The 26,151-nt window shown below is 33.7% G+C and overlaps 1 protein-coding gene across 1 annotated transcript in view; it reads right to left on the bottom strand.

Annotated features, from left to right (window-relative positions):
• The window catches only part of RPS6KA6 (ribosomal protein S6 kinase A6), a 194,883-nt gene that overhangs the window by 98,957 nt on the left and 69,775 nt on the right, over positions 1–26,151 (bottom strand). The window contains exons 3-6 of the mRNA XM_064574293.1: positions 22,200–22,316; positions 11,470–11,551; positions 10,753–10,833; positions 9,203–9,282 (exon numbers count right to left, since the gene is read on the bottom strand). Of these exons, the coding sequence (XP_064430363.1) occupies positions 9,203–9,282; positions 10,753–10,833; positions 11,470–11,551; positions 22,200–22,316 (360 nt within the window). The remainder of the gene's footprint in view (positions 1–9,202; positions 9,283–10,752; positions 10,834–11,469; positions 11,552–22,199; positions 22,317–26,151) is intronic.

Below are 26,151 nucleotides of genomic sequence, written 5' to 3' on the forward strand. Positions count from 1 at the left end.
ATACCTTTCCCCTAAGGGCAGGAACATGACAATGATGTCCACTCTCACCACTGTTGTTCAATGTAGTACTAGAAGTCCTATCCTCAGCAATCAGACAACAAAAAGAAATAAAATCATCCACAGTGGCAAAGAGGAAGTCAAAACATCACTCTTCACAGATGACATGATACTCTATGTGGAAAACTCAAGAGTCAACCTAAAAATTGCTAGATCTCATACACGAATTCAGAAAAGTGGTAGGACATAAAATCAATGCACAGAAATTAGTTGCATTTCTATACACTAACAATAAATAGAAATTAAGGAATCGATCCTATTTACAATCGCACCAAACACCATAAGATACCTAGGAATAAAGCTAACCAAAGAAGTAAAGAATCCAAACTCTGAAATTATAGAACACTTGTGAAAGAAATTTAGGAAAACACAAAGAAATGGAAAAATATTCCATGCTCATGGATTGGAAGAATAAATATTTTTAAAATGTCTATGCTACCCAGAGCAATCTACACATTCAATGCAATCCGTATCAAAATACCATTGACAAACTGGGTGATAGGCATTAAAGAGGGCATGTGATGTGATAAGCACTGGGTGTTATATGCAACTGATGAATTATTCAACATTACATCTGAAAATAATGATGTACTGTATGTTGGCTAATTGAATTTAAATAAAAATATACCAACTACATTTTTCACAGAGCTGGAAAAAAAATGCTAAAATCTGTATGGAACCACAAAACACCCCAAATAGCCAAAGGAATGTTGAAAAAGAAAACCAAAGCTGGTGGCTTCACAGTGCCAGACATCAAGCTATATATTACAAAGCTGTAATCATCAAGACAGTATGGCACTGGCACAAAAACAGACACATAGATCAATGGAACAGAATAGAGAGCCCAGAAATGGACCCTCAACTCTATGGATAACTAAACTTTGAAAAAGCAGGAAAGAATATGCAATGGAAAAAAAACAGTCTCTTCAACAAATGGTGTTGGGAAAATTGGACAGCCACATGCAGAAGAATGAAACTGGACCATTATCTTACACCATACACAAAAATAAACTCAAAATGGATGAAAGACCTAAATTTGAGACAGGAATCCATCAAGATTCTAGAGGAGAACATAGGCAGCAACCTCTTCAACCTCGGCCACAGCAACTTCTTGCTAGACACATCTCCAAAGGCAAGGGAAACAAAAGCAAAAATGAAATATTGGGACTTCATCAAGATAAAAAGCTTCTGCGCAGCAAAGGAAACAGCCAACAAAACTAAAAGGTAATCCACGGAATGGGAGAAGATATTTGAAATATCTCACCAGGTAATGGGCTAGTATCTGACATGTAAAAGAACTTATCAACTCAACACCCCAAAAAAAAGAATCCTGTCAAGAAACGGGCAGAAGACTTAGACATTTCTCCAAAGAAGACATACAAATGGCCAACAGACACATGAAAAAAGCTCCACATCACTTGGCTTCAGGGGAATACAAATCAAAACCACAATGAGATACCACCTCACACTGGTCAGAATGTCTAAAATTAACAAGTCAGGAAATGACAGATGTTGGCGAGGATGTGGAGAAAGGGGAACCCCCTTACACTGTTGGTGGGAATGCAGCTAGTACCGCCACTCTGGTAAACAGTATGGAGGTTCCTCAAATAGTTAAAAATAGAGCTAGCATATAACCCAGCAAATGCACTACTAGGTACTTGCCCAAAGGATACAAATGTAGTGATCCGAAGGGGCACGTGCACCCCAATGTTTACAGCAGCAATGTCCACAATAGCCAACTATGGAAAGAGCCCAGATGTCTCTCAACAGATGAATGGATAAAGAAGATGTGTATATATATATACACACACACACACATACACACACACACCTATATATATTCCATTATATATATATATATCATTAAAAATGAATTCAAGCCATCAAAAAATGAATTCTCGCCATTTGCAACATGGATGGAAGTAGAGGGTATTATGCTAAGCAAAATAAATCAATCAGAGAAACACAATTTTCATATGATTTCACTCATATGTGGAATTTATGAAATAAAACAGAGGATCATACTGGAAGGGAGGGAAAAGTAAAATAAGATGAAATCAGAGAGGGAGATAAAGCATTAAGAGACTCAACTCTAGGAAACAAACTGAGGGTTGCTAGAGGGCATGTGGGTGGGGGGACAGGGTAACTGAGTGATGGGCATTAAGGAGGGCATGTGATATAATGAGCACTGGGTATTACAGGCAACTGACGAATTACTGAACTCTACCTCTGAAACTAATGATACACTACATGGTAATTAATTGAATTTAAATATAATAAAATTTTTAAAAAATGCAAGAACAGAAACAAAACAAAACAAAAACAAAAAAAGGAAATGAAGGAGGTATTACAACTGTTAACAAAGAAATATGGAACATTATAAGAGGCTGCTATGAATAATTATAAGCCAGAAGATTGGACTACCTAGAAGGAATTGTAAATTCCTGGAATCCTATCATAATCCAAGCCTGGATCAAGAAGAAAGAGAAAATCTGAACTAACCAATTAGTAGAAATAAAATTGTATCTTTTATAAAAAAAAAAAAAATCGACAAACAAAAGCCAGACACCTTCACAGGTGAATTCTACCAACCTTTTATTTTTTTATTTTTTTTATTTTATTTATTTATTTTTTAAGATTTTTATTTATTTGCGAGAGAGAGAATGAGAGACAGAGAGCATGAGAGGGAGGAGGGTTAGAGGGAGAAGCAGACTCCCTGCTGAGCAGGGAGCCTGATGTGGGACTCGATCCCGGGACTCCAGGATCATGACCTGAGCCGAAGGCAGTCGCTTAACCAACTGAGCCACCCAGGCGCCCTCTACCAACCTTTTAAAGAAGAGATAATACGTATCCTAGAACTATTTCAAAAAATTAAAGTGGAGGCAAAGTTTCCAAAATCATTTCATGATGTCAGCATTATCCTGGTAACAAAACCATACAAGGACACTAAAAAAATCAAAAGGAAGAAAAATAAAAACATAGATATTCCTGATAAACACAGATACAAAAATTCTCAACAAAATATTAGCAAACAAATTCAAAAATACATTAAAATTATTGTGTATCATGATCAAGTGGGATTTATTACAGGAATATAACAATGATTCCACTTCCACAAATCAAACAACATGATACACCACATTAACAGCATAAAAGATAAAAATTATATGGTCATGTCACTAGATGCACAAAATGCATCTGACAAAATTCAACATCCATTTAGGTAAAACCTCTCAAAAACACTGGTGTAGGGGCGCCTTGGTGGCTCAGTCATTAAGCATCTGCCTTCAGCTCAGGTCATGATCCCAGGGTCCTGGGATCCAGTCCCACATTGGGCTCCCTGCTTGGCAGAAAGCCTGCTTCTCCCTCTCCCACTCCCCCTGCTTGTGTTCCCTCTCTCGCTGTGTCTCTCTCTGTCAAATAAATAAATAAAATCTTAATTAAAAAAGTTGGTGTATAGGGAACATACCTCAACATAATAAGTCCACAGCTAACATCATACTCAACAGTGAAAAGCTTTCTAAGATCAGGAACAAGATAAGGATGTCCACTATCTCCACTTTTATTCCACATATGTATTAGAAATCCTAGCCAGAGCAATTAGGCTTGAAAAGGAAATAAAACGGCATCCAAATTGGAAAGAAGTAAAACTGTCATTACTTGCATACACTATCATTTTGTATATAGAAAACACAGAAGACTCCATTAAAAAAAAGTGTTAGAACTAATCAACAAAGTCAGTAACCTTGCAAGGTATAAAATCAACATGGAAAAATCTGCTGCATTTTTATAAACTAATAATGAACTATCAGAAAAATAAATTAAGAAAACTATCCATTTACATTATATACACAACTAATGAATCATTGAACACTACATCAAAAACTAATGATGTATTATATGTTGGCTAATTGAACATAATAAAAACTTTAGAATAAAAAAAGAATAAAATATCTAGATATAAACTTAACCAAAGAAGTGAAAAATCTGTACATTCAAAACTATAAAACACTGATGAAAAAAACTGAAGAAGACACAAATAAATGGAAAGATATTCCAAACTTACGGATTGGAAGAATTAATATTGTTAAAATGTCCATATTACCAAAAACTGTACAAATTCAATTTAATCCCTACCAAAATTCCAATGGCATTATTAAAAAAAATAGAATGAACAATTCAAAAATCTGTTTGGAATCATAAAAGACTGCAAATAGCCAAAGCAGTCTTGAAAAGGAAAAAATAAAAGTTGTAGTTATCAAGCTCCCTGATTTGAAACTATATTTCAAAGCTATAGTAATCAAAACAGTACAGTATTGGCATAAAAACAGACATACACCTCCAGAGAACAGAATAAAGAGCCCAGAAATTAACCCACACATATATGGTCAATTATTTTATGACAAAGCAGATAAGTAAATACAAGGGGGGAAAGATAGTCTCTTTAATAAATGAAGTTGGGAAAACTGGACAGCTACATGAAAAGAATCAAACTAGACTATTATCCTATACCATACACAAAAATTAACTCAAAATGGATTAAAGAGTTAAATATAGGACCTGAGACCATAAAACTCCTGGAAGAAAACTTAGGAAGTAAACTCCTTGACATCAATCTTGATTTTTTTTTTTTAACTGACTCCAAAAGCAAAGGTAACAATAACAAAAATAAACAAGTGGGACTACATCAAACTAAAAAGTCTCAGGGCACCTGGGTGGCTCAGTCATTAAGTGTCTGCCTTCGGCTCAGGTCATGGTCCCAGGGTCCTGGGACCGAGCCCCTCATCGGACTCCTGCTCAGCTGGAAGTCTGCTTCTCCCTCTCCCACTCCCCCCGCTTATGTTCCCTCTCTCACTGTGTGTCTCTCTCTGTCAAATAAATACATAAAATCTTAAAAAAAAAAGTCTCTGCACAGCAAAGAAAAACATCAATGCAATGAAAAGGCAATGTATGAAATGGAAGGAAACATTTGCAAGTCACAGATGTGATAAGGTGTTACTATCCAAAATATATAAAGAACTCCTGCAACTCATCACCAAAAACAACCAAACAATTCAATTTAAAAAACAAATAAAAAAAAAAAAGAGCAGAGGATCTGAATAGACATATTTTCAAAGGAGATATCACTAATCATCAGGGAAATACAAATCAAACCCATGATGAGTTATCACCTCATACCTGTTAGAAAGGCTATCATCAAAAAGACAAGAAACAATAAGTGTTGAGGATGTGGAGAAAATGGAACACCTGTGCAGTGTTGTTAGCGATGTAAATTGGTACAGCTAGTATGCAAAACAGTATGTGAAGTTTCCTCAAAAAATTAAAAATAGAACTACCATATGATTTAGCAATTCCAGGACTAAATATTTATCCAAGGGAAACAAAAACACTAATTTGAAAAGATATGTCTACCCCTATGTTCACTGCAGCATTATTTGCAATAGCCATATATGGAAATTATGTAAGTGTCCACTGATGTATGAATGGATAAAGAAAATATAGCATATATATACAATGGAATATTATTTAGCCATATAAAAGAAGGAAATCTTGCCATTTGTAACAAAATGAGTGGCCCTTGAATGTGTTATGCTAAGTGAAATAAGTCAGAGAATGACAAACACCATATTATCTCACTTATATGTGTAATCTAAAAAATAAAACAAATAAATAAAAGTCATGGATATAGAGAACAGAGTGGTGGCTGCCTGTGGGAGGATGGTTGATGGGTGGGGGAAATAAAAAATAAAAAAAGAGAAGATACAAAATACCAACATCAGGAATGATACAAATATCACTAATGACTCTACTGCTATAAAAAGATAGTAAAGGACTATTATGAACAATTTCATGTCAATGAATTTGATACATTTACTAAAATGGCTAAATTCCTTAAAAGACACAAAATACCAAAGCTCACTCAAAAAATAAAAAAGATAAACTGAATACCTCCAAGTCTCTTAAATAAATTGAATTTGTAGTTAAAATGCCTTTCTATTAAAAAAAACTTCAGGCCCAGATAGCTTCACTGGTGAATTCTACCAACCATTTAATGACAATTTTACAATGAATTCTTATAGAAAATTGAACAGGAGAAAACACTACCCAACTCATTCTATAAAACCAGAACTGCTATGGCATTAAAACTAGACATAAAAAATGCAAGAAATCTATAATCAAATATCTCTCATAAAAATAAATGTAAAAATTCTGAAAAAACATTTAGGAAATATCATCCACAAATATGCAAAAAACATAATACACCATGTCTACATGGGGGATTCATCCATAGGCAAGACTGCTTCAACATTTGACAACCAATCAATTTAATTTACCTATTAAAAGATTAAAGAAGAAAAAACATAGTATCTCAATAATTGCACTGAAAGAATATTACAAAATCTAATGTACAGACCTGATAAAAATTCAACAAACTAGTAACAGAAGAGAACTTTCACAACCAGATAAAGAACATGTAAAAAGACCTATACTGAACTTTGTAATTCATGCTGAAATGATGTTTTTCCCCTGTGATAAGGCAAGAATGTCTGCTCTTACCAATTCTATAGAACACTGAACTGGAGGGTCAAGCCAGTGCAACAAAGACAAATAAAAGAAATAAGTGATGTCTATAAAGGAAAAAAAAGTAAAAACTCCTTGTTTGTAGGTTATAAATAGAAAATTCTATGGAATCTACCAAAAAAAAAAAAAAGCCATTAGGTGTAATAAGTAAGTTCAGTTAAATTCTAGGATACAAGTTCAATACGCAAAAAACAAAACAAACAAAAAAAAAACTGTATTTCCATCCAACCTGAAAATGAAATTAATAAGAAAGCAATTCCATTTACATCATTTTAAAAAAGGAAATACTCAGAGATAAATCCGATAAAAAATGTGGAAGACTGATACACTGAAAATGACAAGACATTGCTGAGAGAAATTAAAGGAGACTCAAAAACTGGAGAAAAAATCATATTCATGAAATGAAGATTCAATATTGTGAAAATGTCAATTATCTGCAAATTGACCTATAGATTCAATGAAATCCCAATCAAAATCCCAGCAAGCTTTTCTGTAGAAAGTGAAAGGCTGATTTAAAAATTGATATGGAAATACAAAGGACCCAGAAGAGGCAAAAGAACTTTGAAAAAGAAGAGCAAAGGGGCGCCTGGGTGGTTCAGTCGTTAAGCCTCTGCCTTCAGCTCAGGTCATGATCCCAGGGTCCTGGGATGGAGCCCCGCATTGGGCTCCCTGCTCAGCGGGAAGCAGCCTTCTCGCTCTCCCACTCCCCCTGCTTGTGTTCCCTCTCTCTGTCAAATAAATAAATAAATAAATATTAAAAAAAAAAAAAGAGCAAAGCTCAAGGATTTGTACTACCTTACTTTAAGACATATAGTATAGTAATTAAGGGTATAGTAATTAAGAAATCAAGTAGTGAAATAAAGATAAACAAATAGATCATTGAACAAAATAAAATGTCCAAAAATAGACCTTCACATATATGGTCAATAGATTTCCAACAAAAATGCAAGGTGATTCAGTGAAGAAAGCATAGACTTTTTTAATCACAAGGCTAGAACACTGGGATATGTATATGCAAAAAAAAAAAGGAAAAAAGAAAAGAAAAGGACTTCAAAACATACCTCTCACCATACACTAAAATAAACTCAAAATGGATTATATACTTAAATGTAAAACCTAAAATTACAAAATATCTAGAAAATATAGAATATCTATGTGACCTGAGATTAGGCAAATATTCTTTAAATAGGACACCAAATTCATAAAAGAAAAAATTATAAGTTGGAATTCATCAAAATTAAGAACTTCTGCTTTTGAAAGACCTATTAAAGAGAATGAAAAGGCAAACCACAGACCAGGAGAAAGTATTTGCAAACAACATATATGATAAAGGACTTACCATCCAAAATATATACTCTCAAAACTCAGAAAACATACAATTTAATAAAAAATGAGGCAAATATTTAAACAGACATTTTATCAAAGAAGATAAATAGATGCCAAATAAGTACATGAGGAGATGCTCAACATCATTAGTCATTAGGATTATGCAATTCAAAACCACAATAAGGTGCCACTACACACTTATGTCCAAAATCAAAACAAGACTACTGACCATATTAAGGGCTGGAAAGGATGTGGAGCAACTGAAACTCTCATACACTGCTGGTGGGAATATAAAAATTATAATCCTACCTTAGAAAACAATTTGATAGGGTCTTTAAAATAAGTTAAAACATATACCTATCAAATAGTCCAGTCATTATACTCCTAAGTATTTAATCATGAAAAATGAAAACATAACCATGAAAATGAAAACATATGTCCATACAGTTATTTGTGCATGAATGTTTGTAGCAACTTTATTAGTAATATCCAAAAACTGCAAATAACCCAAATATCCATCAATAAGTTAACGCACAAATGGTGGTGTATCCATACAGTGGAATACTATTCAGCAATAAAAGTGAATGAACCACTGATACATACAACACCATGGCTAAGTCTCAAAATAATTATTCTGGTTAAATAAGCCAGACAAAAAAGAATATATACTATAAGATTCCATTTATATAAAGTCCTAGAAAATGTAAACCAAACAATGACAGAAAGCAGATTCAGTAGGGGCAGGGTGGAAGGGAGGCATTACAAAGGGGCACAAGAAAATGGTTGGGGATGACAGATAAGCTTATTATCTTGATTGTGATGATGGTTTCACAGGTATATACAAATGTCAAATTTTATCAAAGTATGTATTCTAATATGTGTAATTCATTGTATGTCAGTTATACCTTCATAAAGTTGTTGTAGAATAAATTAAACCCTACTCCCAGAGGCATTTTGGTAGCTTGAGTAGCCAAAATCCTAGGCTTGCCCCTATCTACTTCATCCAGTTATTTATATTGATCTTGTGCCTAAAGGAATAATGAGTAGCACACTGAGGAGATCTAAATGACAGGCAGACAGAAAATGCCATTAACTGGCACATCAACTAAATACTATGCAATGAAATAAACAGAAGAATTATTTAAAATTTCTATAGAAAAAAATTAATCAGCAGAACACAAATGATTTTTCTTAGTTTTGTTTCAATAAAATATAGTAAAAATTTACAGATACCTACCTCTTTGGATAATCTTGTGAAGACATCTCCTCCCCTGAGAAAATCCAGTATTAAATAGAGCTTCCCTTCAGTCTGAAAGGCTAATTATAAATTAAAATGTAGTAACAGAACATTAACAGAATCTTAAAGGCTTAACGACCTCAGTATAATTTTTAATTAATATATATGTTTAGTTTTATCATTAAACACTATAAAGGAATTAAGCATTTATTCACATGGTCCAATGGATAACATTATCTCAAAACTGAACTTAGTGCTGAAATAGCTATAAATCCCTTCCTAGAACATAATCAACTTTACATGTGGTTTTACACAGAAACTTCTACTGCCATCGTTGTCCTGATTTATGGCGCATCATGCTCTACTCCAAACTGCTTGAACTCCACCTCCCTACCTACTGAAAATCTACTAATTCTTTCAAGCTCAACAAAAATGCCACCTCCTCCATCAAGCTTTCCTCTATTAAGGATTTCTCTCTTTTCACATTTCATAGCATCCTTACCCTCTTCTCCAAAACAATTACTTGCTACTACTTTTGAGATCTCATTGTTCCTTATTTATGTCTCTCTTATGGCACTTACTCCATTTTTATTTGTACAATTAATTTGTTTACATGTCTGCATTCCAATAGATTAGAAGTTTTTTGAGTCAGAGATTGTTTCACCTCTAGAGCCTACTTCATTCAATAGAGCGTTTTGCACACAATTGGTATTTACTGATTAATGTAATGTACTCCTGGTGATTTAAGGAAGTGGAACTTTAGATATTACTATTTTCCATTTAGGATAACAAGGAGTGAAAGAATAATGGGTGTGAATTTTTTAAGGATTTTTAAAAATAATTTAGTATATACTTTAATGCATTATTTTTCAAAAATTCCTAAGAATAAAATCAATAGCTGCTACTTTTTTAAATCTTGAAAACTTACTGATATCATAGAATATATCAGTGATTTAATGATGTATATATCTTTGAATTCTCCAGGAAAGCCAAACTGCACAATCTCATGTATCCATAAATTATGAACGGAGCCATGATTCAAACTCAGCACTGTGTGACTCCAAACTCACGTTCTTTCCATTATATTTACTGCTTCTTACTGGTATTCCTCTTCCCCCAAATAAAAGAAAGAATAACTCAAATGGACTAATATAACTACATGGTCCTCTTCAATAGAGCTAGGAAATAAATTAATAAGCTCATTATGAACATGTAAGAGGAACACATCCAAACATCAGATGTTTTGAATAAATTATCACAGTTTATAGCCTCAGATCATTAAAGGTACAGCCTAGCGGAGTAAAGAAATACTACCAGACAAGTAATCAGAAGACACTATCTTATTACCTTAGACAAATTAACCAACAGATAAAGAAAATACAATTCAAAATTGGATATTGATTCTTACTCTTATTTCGGATAAATATATTTTACATAGTTGAATGTATTAAATAATTTTGAAGTATTTATTTCCCGTTATGTTATTGTTTGAAGGGAAATCTTAATTCTCTAATTCCATAAATTAAAACAAACAAACAAACATGACATACCATAGTGTAATTTGACAATAAATGGATGATTTACTTCCACCAATATATCCCTTTCCATCTTTGTCCGAACTCTGTCTCGAACTAAAAATTATAGAAAGGTAGAATATATTACTCTTCTATATAAAATTTCAGTAGAGATCCATCAATAATTCACCAAACAAAAATATGAAAATATAAGTGTATAAGTGCTTAAATTTGCAATCTATATATTTCTAGACAGTAATTACCATATTCTCAGAAAGCCAACAAATTCAGTTTAGATCTAGATGGATTAAAGTGACATTAAGTAGGTATTTGGATAATATGTATTTATTATGTATTGGTCTCCAATTTTCAAATGAGTTCAATGATTAAAACTGAGCACAGAGAAGATGGTGTAAGTGTATCCAGGTGGTTGTGCTTTTTCAATATGCAAAATCAACAAAGATGAAACAGAAAAAAAATAAAAATCTTAAAAGAATATAGCTTACTAAAATAAGTTCACTTTATATTAAATAAAATGTGTCACTTTTTATACAATTAAATTTTTACCAGGGTACAGTCTAACTAAATTAGAGCATATGCCAATATCAAACCTAGAAATATCACTTACAGGCTAGAAAACTTACTAATGTTTAAAGGAAACTGAGTCTACTCAACTTATACAAGCAATACACAGCATATTTCTTAAAACAAGCTTTATCAAATTCTATCTTAATAAGCTTTGTAATTTTCTACCTTTTAAAGAAGCCTTTTTTAACACCTTCATTGCATAGAGCTGCCCAGCATCAGGACCAGTCTTCTTTCGAACAAGAAAAACCTAACAGAGGATTTTTTTTAAGTGAAATTTGTATTTCAAGACATTCTTGCTATACACATTAGCACACATATATGCCCATGCATTTCCTCTAATTTTATAAAGATATACTTTTCTCTATAAATTATATTCTTAGTTAACTTTTCCTCATTTTCATTCATTTAGTAAATCCCACTATCATATATACTACTGTGGGAAAGAAAATTTTTAAAATAGATGACATGGTCATGACTTCAAGAAGTTTGTGATGTATGAAATAAGCAACATAATGAAAGGCAATTTGATCTAAGGGAACTACTTTTAAGAACCACGCACCTTTTTCTTGCCTTACTAAAGACCAAAGAATTGTGATGACTGCTAATTTGATACCTTCATTTCTACTTCCTTATTTGTCCATTTTAGAAGGTACCAGGCATTTTATTTTCTAGTAAGAAATCAGAGGCAATTATACCTGTCTGCCAGGTTGAACAGTCAAGATGGTAAAGTATCACAGTAAACAAATTAAACTCTTTAAGATTACTGAGAAAACTTGAGTAATACTACCTCATATTTTCAAACTAAGATTAAAAGTGGTTTTTAAAAAGCTTCAGTTATGAAAATAAATATGAATAGATTAAACTTTTATAGGAGTTATTTATTAGTAAAGGGCTGTTTCATTTTTAAAAATTAGTAAAATTTGCTCACTACTGTGAAATAAATGCTACAGAAACTAAAACAACAACAACAACAACACAGTAGAACAGATCAATGAAACCAGGAGCTGCTTCCTTGAAAAATTAATAAAATTGATAAACCTCTAGCCAGACTTATCTAAAAGAGAAGAGAAAGGACCCAAGTAAAAAAAAAAAAAATCACAAATGACAGAGGAGAAATAACAACCAACACCACAGAAATATAAACAATTATAACAGAATATTATGAAAAACTTTGCCAACAAATTGGACAATCTGGAAGAAATGGATAAGTTCCTAGAAACATATAAGTTACAAAAACTAAAACAAGAAGTAGAAAACTTGAACAGAGCAATTACCAACAATGAAATGGAATCGGTAATTAAAAAACTCCCAACAATCCAAAGTCCAGAACCAGATGGCTTCACAGGTGAATTCTAATAAATATTTAATGAAGAGTTAATACGTATGCTTCTCAAACTATTCCAAAAAATACAAAAGGAAGGAAAACTTCCAAATTCATTCTGTAAGGCCAGCATTACCCTGATCCCAAAACCAGATAAAGACACCACAAAAAGAGAACTACAGGCCAATATCACAGAAACACAGATGCAAAAATTCTCACTAGAATACTAGCAAACAGAATCCACAACAGACTAAAAAAAAAAAAAAAAAAAAAAATCAGGAGCGCTTGGCTTGCTCAGTTGGTAGACCATGTGACCCTTGATTTTGGGGTTGTAAATTTAAGCCCCACATTGGGTGCAGAGATTACTTAAAAACGAAATCTTAAAAAAATTTTTTTCACCACAACCAAGTGGGATTTATTCCTGGGTGGCAAGGGTGGTTCAATATTCATAAATGAATCAATATGATATATAACATTAATAAAAGAAAGGTTAAAAACAATATGATCATTTCAAGATGCAGAAAAAGCATTTTACAAAGAACAGTATCCATTCATAATAAAAACCCCCAACAAGGTAGGATTAAAAGGAACATACCTCAAAATCATAAAGGTCATATATGAAAAACCCACAGCTATTACCATCCTCAATGGGGAAAAACTGAGAGATTTCATCTACTGCCAGGAACAAGACAGGAATCCACTCTCACCACTGTTATTTAATTTAGGACTGGGAGTCCTGGCCACAACAATCAAACAACACAAAGAAATAAAAAGGCATCCAAATCAGCAAAAAATTCAAACTTTCATTATTTTCAGATGACGTGAGCCCAAAAGCTCCACCAAAAAACTGCTAGAAAAACAAGTTCAGTAGAGTCGTAGGATACAAAATCAAAATGTAGAAAACTGTTGCATATCTACACACCAATAATGAAGAGGCAGAAAGAGAAATCAAGGAATCAATCCCATTTACAATTGCACTAAAAACCCTAAGATACCTAGGAATAAACCTAACCAAAGAGGTAAAGATCTCCTACTCTGAAAACTATGAAACATTGATGAAAGAAATTAAAGAGGACACAATGAAATGGAAAAACATTTTATTCTCATGGATTGGAAGAACAAATATTGTTAAAATGTCTATATTACCCAAAGCAATCTACACATTTAATGCAGTCTTTATCAAAATACCACCAGCATTTTTCACAAAGTTAGAACAAACAGTCCTAAAATTCGTATGGAACTACAATAGACCCTGAATAGCCAAAGGAATCTTGAAAAAGGAAAGCAAAGCTGGAGGCATCACAATTCTGGACTTTGTCAAGTTACATTACAAAGCTGTAGCGATCAAGACTGTATGGTACTGGGATAAAAACAGAGACATAGATCAATGGAACAGAATAGAAAATCCAGAAATGAACCAACAACTCTATGATCAATTAATCTTCCACAAATCAGGAAGGAATATCCAATGGAAAAAAAAGACAATCTCTTCAACAAATGGTATTGGGAAAATTGGACAGTAGCATGCATAAGAATGAAACTGGACTACTTTCTTACACCATACAAAAAAATAAATTCAGAATGGATGAAAGACCTAAATATGAGACAGGAAACCATCAAAATCCTAGAGGAGAACATGGGCAGTAACCTCTTTGACATTATCCATAGCAACTTCTTACTAGATATGTCTCCTGAGGCAAGGGAAACAAAAGCAAAAATAAACTGTTGAGACTTCATCAAAATAAAAAGTTTCTGCATAGTGAAGGAAACAACAAAACTAAGAGGCAACCAATAAAATGGAGAAGATATTTGTAAGGGATAGTATCCAAAGTATATAACCAACTTATAAAAATCAACACCCAAAAAAGAAATAATCCAGTTAAGAAACGGGCAGAAGACATGAATAAACATTTTTCCAAAAAACATATCTAGATGGCCAACAGATACATGAAAAAATGCTCAACATCACTCATCATCAGGGAAAGACAAATCAATACTACAATGAGACATCCCCTCACACCAGTCAGATTGGCTAAAATTAACAACACAGGAAACAGATGTTGTCAAGGATTTGGAGAAAGAGGAACCCTCTTACACTGTTGGTGGGAATGCAAACTGGAGCAGCCAATCTGAAAAAGAGTATGGATATTCATCAAAAAGTTAAAAATAGAACCTCCAGTTAAAAGTTAAAAATAGAATGATCCAGCAATTGCACTACTAGGTATTTACCTAAAGGATAAAAAAGTACTGATTTGAAGTGATACATGTGCCCCAATATTTATAGCAGCACTATCAACAATAGCCAAATTAAGGAAAGAGCCCAAATGTCCATCAATTGATGAATGGATAAAGAAGAGGTGGTATGTACATACAGTGGATTATTACTCAGCCATAAAACCAAATGAAATCTGGCCATTTGCAACGACATGGATGGAGCTAGGGAGTGTTATGCTAAGCGAAGTAAGTTAGTCAGAGTAAGAAAAAAACATATGACTTCACTCATAAGTGGAATTTAAGACATAAAACAAATGGAAATAGAGGGGAAAAAAGAAAGAAAAACCAAGAAACAGACTCTTAAACAATAGAGACCAAAGTGCTGATTACCAGAGGGGAGGTGGACAGGGGAATAGGTTAAATAGGTGACAGGGATTAAGGAGGGCGTTTCTTGTGCTGAGCACTGGGTGTTGTATATAAGTTTGAATCAGTAAATTCTACACCTGAAACTGATATCACACTGTATGCTAACTAACAGGAATTTAAATAAAAACTTGAGGTAAAAAGACCCAAAAGGAACAAAAAACAGAATGACCAATTGAATTTCCACTAAAAAAGTATCTAGAACACCAAGTCCCCTCTTTACCTCACTCCGTGGATGGCACCCTTGTTTATTCGTTATTCTCACCCCTAAAGAAGTTTGAGGTTCTTCTCTGGAGTGGTCTCTGAAATGCAGGATGCCAAAACAAACCCTAACCCTAACCTTAGCCCTATGCCTATAACTAACTCTATCCCTTACCAATTACTACTAAACTCTACCTCTAAACTAGTTCTAACCTTAAACCTAACCTCTGGAGAGGTATCTGAACTGCAGGAAAGGAGGGACATAGCCTCATTCTAACCATAACCCTAGCTCTAAATCTAATCCTAACTGAAACCCTAACCCCTAACTGCTAACCACTAAACCCCAACCCTAACTCTAATCCTAAACAGATCACTCTGGAGAGGTCTCTGAACTGCAGGATAATAGGCACATTCCCTCACCCTAGGCCTAACTCTAATCCTAGCCCTTACATTAGTCTTAAACTGAACCATAATCCTTGATCTGAGGAAAAAGAAAATTTGGTTCATAGATACAATGGAATATTACTCAGCCATAAAAAATGAAATCTTAAAAAAATCATAAAAAATGAAAGTTACTTAAAGTAACACTAACCCAAACACTAACCCCAACCATGCCCTAACATTAACCCTAAAGTTACCTCTCTGGAGAGGTCATTGAACTGCAGGATAATAGGTGCATAACTTCATCCTGGCCCTAATCCTAACCCTTATTCTGGCCCTAAACCAAACCCTAATCCTAGATGTGAAAAAAAAAAAAAGATTCGATACACACACACACACACACACATGCACACACGCACCATGGAATATTATGCAGCCATTAAAAAGAATGAAGTCTTGCTATTTGCAAGGACATGGAAGAAGCTAGAGAGTAGTATTCTTAGTAAAATTAGTCTGTCAGAGAAAGACAAATAGCATATGACTTCACTCAGAGATGGAACTTAGGAAACAACATAAACAAGCAAATGGAAAAAAAAGAGAGGCAAACCAAGAAACAGACTCTTAAATATAGAGAACAAACTGATGGTTACCAGAGGCGAGGTGGGTGGGGGGATGGGTAAAATAGGTGATGGGGATTAAGGAGTGCACTTGTAATGAGCACCAGGTATTGTAAGGGAGTGTTGAATTACTACATTGTACATTGAATCTAATATTACACTATATTTTAACTAACTGGAATCAAAATAAAAACTTTAAAAAAAGAAAAAAATCAGATTAATTGAATTGCCACAACACACACACAAAGCTTCAGCTAAACAAATGGCATTAACCCTAAGCACCAGACTCATAAGTTTCAGATACCCAGTTTCCTTTTTCCTAATCAATATCATGTGACCAATATAACAACAATAAAAGGAGTGAAGTCATTTCATGAATGATGACTCCACCACAAGGAGGAGAACTATTTTTATCAGACTCATAAAGGGAAGCAGTTCTCAATCCTTTTGGTCTCAGGAATTTTTTACAATCTTAAAAATTAGTGAATACTCCAAAGAGTTTTTGGAGTTTTTTGTGGGTAATATCTATTGATATTTACCATATTAGAAATTAAAACAGAGAGGGGCCTGGGTGGCTCAGTTGGTTAAGCATCTGCCTTTGGCTCAGGTCATGATCCCGGGTTCCTGGGATGGAGCCCCACATCAGGCTCCCTGCTCAGCAGGGAGTCTGCTTCTCCCTCTCCCTCTGCCTCTCTCCCCAGCTTGTACTTTCTCTCTCAAATAAATAAATAAAATCTTTTAAAAAGAAGAAATTAAAACAGAGAAAAACATCTATGTATTGATTCATTAAAAATAATAAACTTGTTACATGTGAACATAAATATTTTTCTAAAGATAACTATATTTTCCAAAGCAAAAAAAAAAATGTGAAAAGTGACATTAATAAACATTTTTGCAAATCTCTAATACCTGACTTAACAGAAAAGAGTTGGATTCTTGTATCTGCTTCTACATTCAATCTGTTGCAATTAAGTTGTTTCGCTTGAAGTAGAGAAAGAAAATCAGTCCTCACACAGATATGTATACAGAAAAGGGAGGACTATTTTAATAGCTTTTTCATATAATTGTGCTTATTCTTCTTTGATATGACAGAAGAACTCAAAAAGTGGCAGTTTCTTAAAGGTTTGTTACAATAGAGAATCTGAAACCATATAAATTAACTGTCCATATTCTGTTACATAATAATCCATTGGTCTACCTTACACTTTGAATGGATTTTGTACTATCTGATTTGATATCATGTGTTGGTAATCTCAAAAATATTGCTTCACTGAGTTATGCAAATCTTCCAAATGTTGAACAGCAGTGATCTCATTGGAAAAGTTTTTTGAATATTAAGATGTCAAGCTCGGGGTGCCTGGGTGGCTCAGTCGTTAAGCGTCTGCCTTCGGCTCAGGTCATGATCTCAGGGTCCTGGGATCGAGCCCCACATCGGGCTCCCTGCTCCACGGGAGGCCTGCTTCTCCCTCTCCCACTCCCCCTGCTTGTGTCCCCTCTCTCGCTGTGTCTCTCTCTGTCAAATAAATAAATAAAATCTTAAAAAAAAAAAAAAGATGTCAAGCTCACAGTGTCAAATAAAAATTTTCCAAAGCTCAAATTTTATCACTGACAAAAATATTGTCAGTTGTTTCCCATGAAATAACAGGATCCCTTCATTTTTGAGGAAACATCTACCAAATACCCAAGTTTAAGTAACCATAGTTTGTCAGTCATTCTTTTTTTTAAAGATTTTACTTATTTGAGAGAGAGAGAGAGAGAGAGAGAGAGGAAGAGCATAAAGGGAGAGTGAGAGAGAGAGAAGCAGTCTCCCCACTGAGCAGAGAGCCTATCGTGGGACTCAATCCCAGGACCCTGAGATCATGACCTGAGCCGAAGGCAGACGCTTAACCAACTGAGCCACCCAGGCTCCCTTTCAATCATTCTTTCAAGTAAAATGGTGTTCTATGGAAAAAGTGGCTAGTTCAGCTTACAATTCAAAAAATCACACAAGTGCTTTGTTTTGATGGTATGCAGCTTCTGGTATACAGCTAAAGTTCTTTATATGTACTTCTCATTTCATCACACAACATTAAAAAGAAGTGTACTCAAGGGTTGGGATTTGAGAAATTTAATAATTGTTAACACCTCAAGGACATTTTGAAGTAAAACTTGCATTTTTTTAAACTGCCAAGTATGTAGCAATGAGTACAATGACTACTGACATAATTTGTAGTCACTGCTTTGGTTGTGCCAAGGTGTCAGAAGTTTTACAAATAGTATCTTAGTATTATTATAAAATAGTTTTGACCTTGAGGACCCCATGAAAGTGTCTTATGGATGCCCAAGAGTAGAGAGACCACACATTGAGAACTACTGTTCTAAAACATAGCCCTTAGTAGGGATGAAAAGAATGGAATATAGAGGGCAAAAAGAAGCAAAGAAGAGAGAAAAAAAATGGTCCAGACTTTCAGGAAGACACTTGCACAAAGCAATCACTTTTTCCCTAGCTCTTCTAATACTCACTAGTATCCTAATATGGCATCTAATAGAAGCCATCATTTATAGTCTAGAGAAATACTTGTTTATTTGTTCATCACCTGATTTGTTCTTTTCAGATCTTAGATGGACTGAACTAGCATAAGAAAATATCCTCTCTGCTCTCTTCCCATGATCAACTACAGAAGAAGTTGCATGGCTTCAAACTACTGTATCTAAAAACATATCTATCCTGTTCAAAGAGGTTTCTTTTCAGTCACACTAATCCAGTTCTTGGAAACAGTTCAGAAAAGAAATGAGTGAGTGAGTTACTCCAATATACCTCTTTTGGTCGCATGGACTTCTATATTTTCCATTAATAAGTACTCCATAAGTATTTGTTCACATGAACTTAAAGATCACACAGCTTTAACATTGATTGAAGAGAAAAAACTGTAAGAAATTTTAAGATGTAAACATTTATAAAACTATCTCGTGAAAATGACTCAAGAGGGCAAGGGCCTAGTATTTTCAAAAATTCATTTTTAGGGGCAGCTGGGTGGCTCATTCAGTTGAGCATCTGACTCTTGGGTTTCAGCTCAGGTCATGATCTCATGGGTGGTGAGATCGAGCTCTGGGTCTGGCTCTGCAGTCAGCAGGGAGTCTGCTTGAAATTCTCTCCCTCTTCCCCTCCCTCCACTTGTGTGCATGCACGTGCATGTGCTCTCTCTCTCTCAAATAAATAAATCTTTTAAAAATTTCATTTTTAAGTCCTATACTGTATTATCACATAAGTAAAAAAATTATAATCCACGAATGTTAAAAGGTATGTGTTGTATAAATATTACTTGGCATGTGAAATACAAGGAAAGCTAGTCTGATAATTTCAGACATATTTTCATGTGTTTTATTTGATGTGTTTTAAAATAATTAATGTAAGCTGTTTGGTATACTACATTTCAATCCATACATTAATGATCATTAATAGCATTATACTTGGTGTGTTCAGTACAGAATTTTATATGCTTATTTCATGAGATAATGTAAGCTGCTTTGAAATACAACTTTAAAATGATTTTAATAGTGTTTTCCCCTATTAAATATGCTATAAAATATCTCATTGCAAGGCTTTATATAGGCCATAATTCTATTTATTTCATTTTAACAATGGAACTTTTGCAGACAACTAAATAAGGCCGCAGCCCAAAGTTTCTTGGAATTTCTCCTACACTTTGATTTGCAGCTTTGGCCAAATTCCTGCATAGGTTCAGCATATAACAAGTCACATCTACCCAATGTCCATGCAAATGTTGTAGTACTGACAAGCATGTAGGTTCACATCCTAGGGGAAAAAAAATAAGCCACCTCCTTAATATTTCTTTGGTTGATGAATTGCATGAAGATCATTACTTTGTATTTTAGTATTACAAATTTTAAAAAGTCTTCTTTGATATCCTTGTTAAACTGAAGTTCCTGCACAAAGCTGAGTATTTCCTGAATTTAAGGACTACATTGACAACTTGTCCACATGTTGCTATATTTAATGTGAAGATGTTATTGAAGACATTACATTATGTTATATTGTATTCTATGAATCCCCATGAGAAAAAAAAATTTTCTGGTCTGTTAGATCTGTTTACAACCTTAAAGATACTGCCATAATTATGCAATTAAAAGTATCAACTTTTTATAATGGCTGCCAGAAATTTTAAGTCTTCATTTTGTTCCCACTTCTAGGAGACTCATAGGCTTTTATGTCATTTGTAAACAACAAGATTATATCACTGGCTTCATCTAATCTTTCCTGCTGTAATCATCTCAACTTATTTTTAACTTTATTTTATTTCATATTCATCTATGAAAACCTTAAATCATTTCTGGAGCAAAGCTGGATATAAATAAATATACATATGAATAGATATATACATCAAATGAAAAAGCAATGATTTTAATGGCTTAAAATGTTTGCCTGGTGAAATATTAAAGTTGATATTTAAGCATTTATACATTTGGGATATAAAAGAACTGCATCTCTTCCTCTAAAATTAACATCATAAAAATACAATGTAAAATAATTAAGAGAATAATGTACTTTAAGAAATTTAAAAAAAACATAAAGGTATGCAGAATGCACATGCCTACTCTACAGGTCAGTTCTATAAGCACACCCCCCACACACAATCTTTTAAAGTTTTATTCTCCCCAGTACAAGTATTCAGGTCTTATCTCCTTGTCTTCATATACCTCTGTACTAATTTACTATCAAACCATAATCTACCACAGTTTGTCTTTGTTGTGACCTGAAAACATTTCTCTGTATTTAATATGTTACATTCTATACCACATAGATATCAGATTACTTTAAGACAATGTCAATTTTATATTCACTAATACTGCTTTTATAAATGTGCACATACTGGGTGTTCAATAAATATCTTTCTTTTAAAATGATTCAGATCATAATAATCACCATTCAGTTACCCCACTTTTCCCTTTTGAAACTAAATATCAGACACCCTCAAATTAGTAGCTTCACTTTATCTTTCTCCCCTTACATTGTTGTTGTTGTTGTTGTTTTCTTAAGGGCTGTTAATTACTGTGTGTGTACAGTAACTTTCATGTCTTGGATGTTATTAGCTGTACAAATGTCAAGAACCAGACCTACACACTTCTGAGAATCTTATGGCAGTAAGCACTTAATAAACAGTTTCAGTGATTTCAGAGTTAATCTTTCTCAATTTTGCTCTCTCCCTTGAAATTTAAGCTCCTTGAAGGCAGGAGTTTCACATCATCCATATGTCACCCAGTACCTGCCCCTGCTGTAATTTATATACATACTGCTTTAACAGATAATAGGTGAATTCATGCACTCATATATGAATTGGTAATACATTCTGACATTTGTGATAGAGCTAAGGAATATAGATAAAATCACTAGGAAAGAGCAAGCTGTGATCATGCCAGCATATGAATAGAGAAAAAAGGAAGACTTTAAAAAAAAATCAAACTACTTTGATTTAGGCAGTTAATAAATAGCATGCTATAATTTGTCCTAAAAAATGAGTGAGCCCATGGTACTGGGAAACACTGATTATTATACATAAGTATAAAGAAATGGGACTAAAAGTACAACAGAAATAAAAAGAGTAAAATTAGAGAGTTACCTTTGTGTGTATCCTTTGACAAATTTAGAAATGGCATATTTTCCAAATTTCTATCTATATGTATATTATTTTGGCTAAATGTTCAGAAGAGAAAAAAATGTGGAATAAAGCATTTATTACCTTTCCAAAGGATCCCTGACCAAGAACCTTGAGCAACTCAAACTGTGCAGGATCGGCCTTCTCATATCCTTCCTTAACATGATGAGTAATAGGGATTTCTTTAACAACATCTTCATCCTGTAAAAAGAAATCCAAACAACACTCAAATCCAGTTGCAACATCTAATGATTAGCTCAATTTAGAACCAGAAATCACAACAGAAATTAACTATCGAACTCTTTCACCTTAACACAGGGTTTTATGGGCTACTAGTATATTCACTTCCCTATTTTCTAACACATAGAGATACACCACCACCCCTATTATATAATTGCATGTAAATATAAGCACATAAAATCTATGCTTCAGGATTCCCTTCCAACTAGGTAGTGACAAAAGAAAAACATCAACAACTAACAGTTTTAAGGCCCTCACTGGAGGGGTGCCTGACCGGCTCAGTCGGTTGAGCATGCAATTCTTAATGTTTGTAAAGCATGTGATTTGATCTCAGGGTCATGAGTTCAAGGCCCACATTGGGTGTAGAGCCTACTTAAAAAAACAAAACAAAAGACCCTCCCTGGAGTATGAATTATGAGGTGGCTGAAGAGAAAGTCAAGAGACAGATAAAACCTTGTAAATTATAGGGCATGGCAAAATATGTAAGCTTCAAAAGTTCTCTGAAATGGAATTTCAGTAGCCTTTTAAGTAGTGATATATAAATGTTTAAATGTCCAACTAGCTACATCATTGAAAAGAAAAACTGGCTATAGGCAAACAAAATCTACAAAGCCCAAACACATGTTTCCAGGCCATGACCCTATTTTTATTGAAACTTTGCATATAAATTATATGCCAGATTTCCTACAACCTGGGTCAGGCAGAAAAGAAGCCACCCAGGGAGTGTTCCTGCTTTTTGATGTAGGACTCTATTCAGTTGTGAAGATTATACTCAAGTGAGGTGTAATTCTAGTCCCTAGAGAAGCACAGTAGCTAGGATGAAAAAAACCTCAAATGAATTACATATCACAAAATAACAAGAGCTGGGATATAGTATCTAACATTCTAACTATAGAGGAAATAACTGAGGCCCACAGAGTTTAAGTTCACATGACCAGTTAATCACAATGTCTAGAAGTCTTGGTAGCTTTCCAGAACACCATATTAAATTCTGGTCTGGATGGCAAAAAATATTCTCAATCAATTCATGCATTAATTGATTGATTAATAAATAGTGACTATGGCCCAAGTGGGCGTGAGCAGAATCCCAAGTAAACTAGACTTCATGGCAGCTAAAATAACTTCCATGTTACACAAATAGTCAAACATTCACTCTCTCATGAGGGTAGGCAAAGGAATTTTAGCTTTAGGTATCTGTAATCACTAATAGGCCAGAAATGACGAATCAGCTCTAAAAGTATGTCCATGGATGTTTGTTTTACATTAAAATAGTATTTCAGGGGGTGCCTGGGTGGCTCAGTCGTTAAGCGTCTGCCTTCGGCTCAGGTCATGATCTCAGGGTCCTGGGATCAAGTCCCACATCGGGCTCCCTGCTCCACAGGAAGCCTGCTCCTCCCTCTCCTACTCCCCCTGCTTGTGTTCCCTCTCTCACTGTGTCTCTCTCTGTCAAATAAATAAATAAAATCTTTAAAAAAATAAAAATAAAAAATAAAATAAAATAAAATAGTATTTCCGCAGACTCCTAAGTAGATATGAGAGTAACTTTCCCAAAAAAAGTCAAAAACTTTTTTTAATGGAAATACATATGCTTTGTAGCTACCATTCTGGGATTAAAGCACAGCATATCTGTATGCACCTTTGCAATAGAATATGTGTATAACAAAAGCAATATCACTGTATACTCTTAATCTTATGGTTAACTGAGTTTTCACCACATACTATGAATATACTACTGGTCTTCAGAGCATATAATAAAAACACGTATTGGAATTTTTCTCCACCTGAAAGAACACTAGTAGAAGAGTCAGTAGACTAAGTTTTGCTCCTAGCTCTGCCATACATAAGATAAGCAGCCTTGGCTAAATCACAAACTATTCTTCTTCACTGTTCTCACATGACAAACAGGTTATATCAGATGGGTCTTTAAGGTTCTCCACAAGTCTGTGATTCTATGTTGAACACAGTACAGCATTTTTACGTGTAAGTACTTTAGTTTCTGCCATTTAAGATCATCATTATAAACATGGGTCATGATGACATTAGGTTTTTAAAAATGTTCAGAGCTAGGAAACAACTGTACTCTATTCTAGTTACTATCACCAAGGAAACAACTATACTCTAGTTAGTTTCACCAAACCTAAGAATGTCTTCCAAATGAAAGTGTCTGCCCAATGCCTCTTCTCTTAATTAAAATCCACAGATGCCCATCTTTCAAAAATATAACATACCTTTCAATTTTTGGCAGCATTACCATAAAAAGTTTCCAACATGAAAATACTACTAGATTAGAAAAGACCACTTTTCCCAGTGGATTGCCCCCATAAAATATTGTTACACTGTGTCCTAATAACTCATTAACTTGTCTTTCTCTCCCACTAGACTGTGAGCTTCCCGAATGCAGGTATTATCACATTCATTTCTGCATTCCTAAGGCTTACCACAATACTTGTTTGATTTTATGGGAGCAGACAGCCATAGAAATTGATGTAATTTCATAAAAAGGCAATGAAGGAAAACTTGTTTTAATTTATATATATATATATATATATATATATATATATATATACACACATATAAATTATGGGCTACTGGTATATTCACTATATATATGTATATACATATATATAGTATATATTATGGTATAATAATACCATACAATACCATACAATAATATTTGTTTTTATTTATTTGGTATTTATTATGGTATAATAATAATTTGGTATTCATTATGGTATAATAATACCATATAATACCATACAATACTTGTTTTAATTTATGTATATATAAATTATTAAATATATATAAATATGTATATATAAATTATGGGCTACTGGTATATTCACTATAATATATAGTATTTATTATTTTTTAGTATAGTTGACATACAATTTACATTACTTTCAGGTGTACAAGGTAGTGATTCAACCATCCTATATGATATCCTATGCTCATCACAAGTGTAGCTACTATCTGTCACCATACAACGCTATTACGATACCAGTGATTATATTCCCTAATGCTGTAGCTCTTATTCCCTTGACTTATTCATTCTGTAACTGGAAGCCTGTATCTACCAATTCACTTCATCCATTTTGCCCATCTTCCAGTTTCCCTTCCCTCTGGCAACCATCAGCTTATTCTCAATTGTAAAAAGAAAGATTTTAAAGATAAATTAACTAGTAAAAAAAAAAAAAACTCTCAAAATTATTTTTAAATGCCTTGAAAAAAAGGAGAAAAATACTTATCCAGAATGATTTTTTTAATATATAAAGGAAATAGGGAAACAGGAATTCATTCTGGATAATGGAATTGTGTCAGTTTTGAACAGAACTGACTTTATTTCCAAATTTAATGAAATAAGCATTTTTTTTTCCTTAGAGTGTGAGGACTATAAACATTTTTCCAGATTATTCATGGTCAGTATTTTTATTACACTGTGTTGTACTTAACATAAATGAAGGGCATAATGACTCCAGAATCTGTACTTTTAAAAAATGCTGATATGAACTTACTGATTGGTCATCTGTCTTCTCTATTAAAAACATATGGTCCTAAGCAAACAACTACTATGCATTACATTACTAAATTATGGCCAGTTTACCTTTAAGTAAACAGTAGTTTACAATGCCCTAGCTGCAAATAAAAATCACTAGTAAAATAAATATTTATTTAATATATATGTTTGAATCCCACCCTCAAAGATTATGGTTCAGTAGAACTAGGGTGAGACCTAGCATTTTTTAAAACCTCCCCAGATGATTCTGATACATGCTCAGGATTGAACAGTACTATTTAG

The sequence above is a fragment of the Mirounga angustirostris genome, unplaced genomic scaffold (assembly GCF_029215605.1).
Source record: "Mirounga angustirostris isolate CCGP_5_RB_7025 unplaced genomic scaffold, mMirAng1.0.hap1 SCAF_11, whole genome shotgun sequence".
Classification (NCBI taxonomy): domain Eukaryota; kingdom Metazoa; phylum Chordata; class Mammalia; order Carnivora; family Phocidae; genus Mirounga; species Mirounga angustirostris.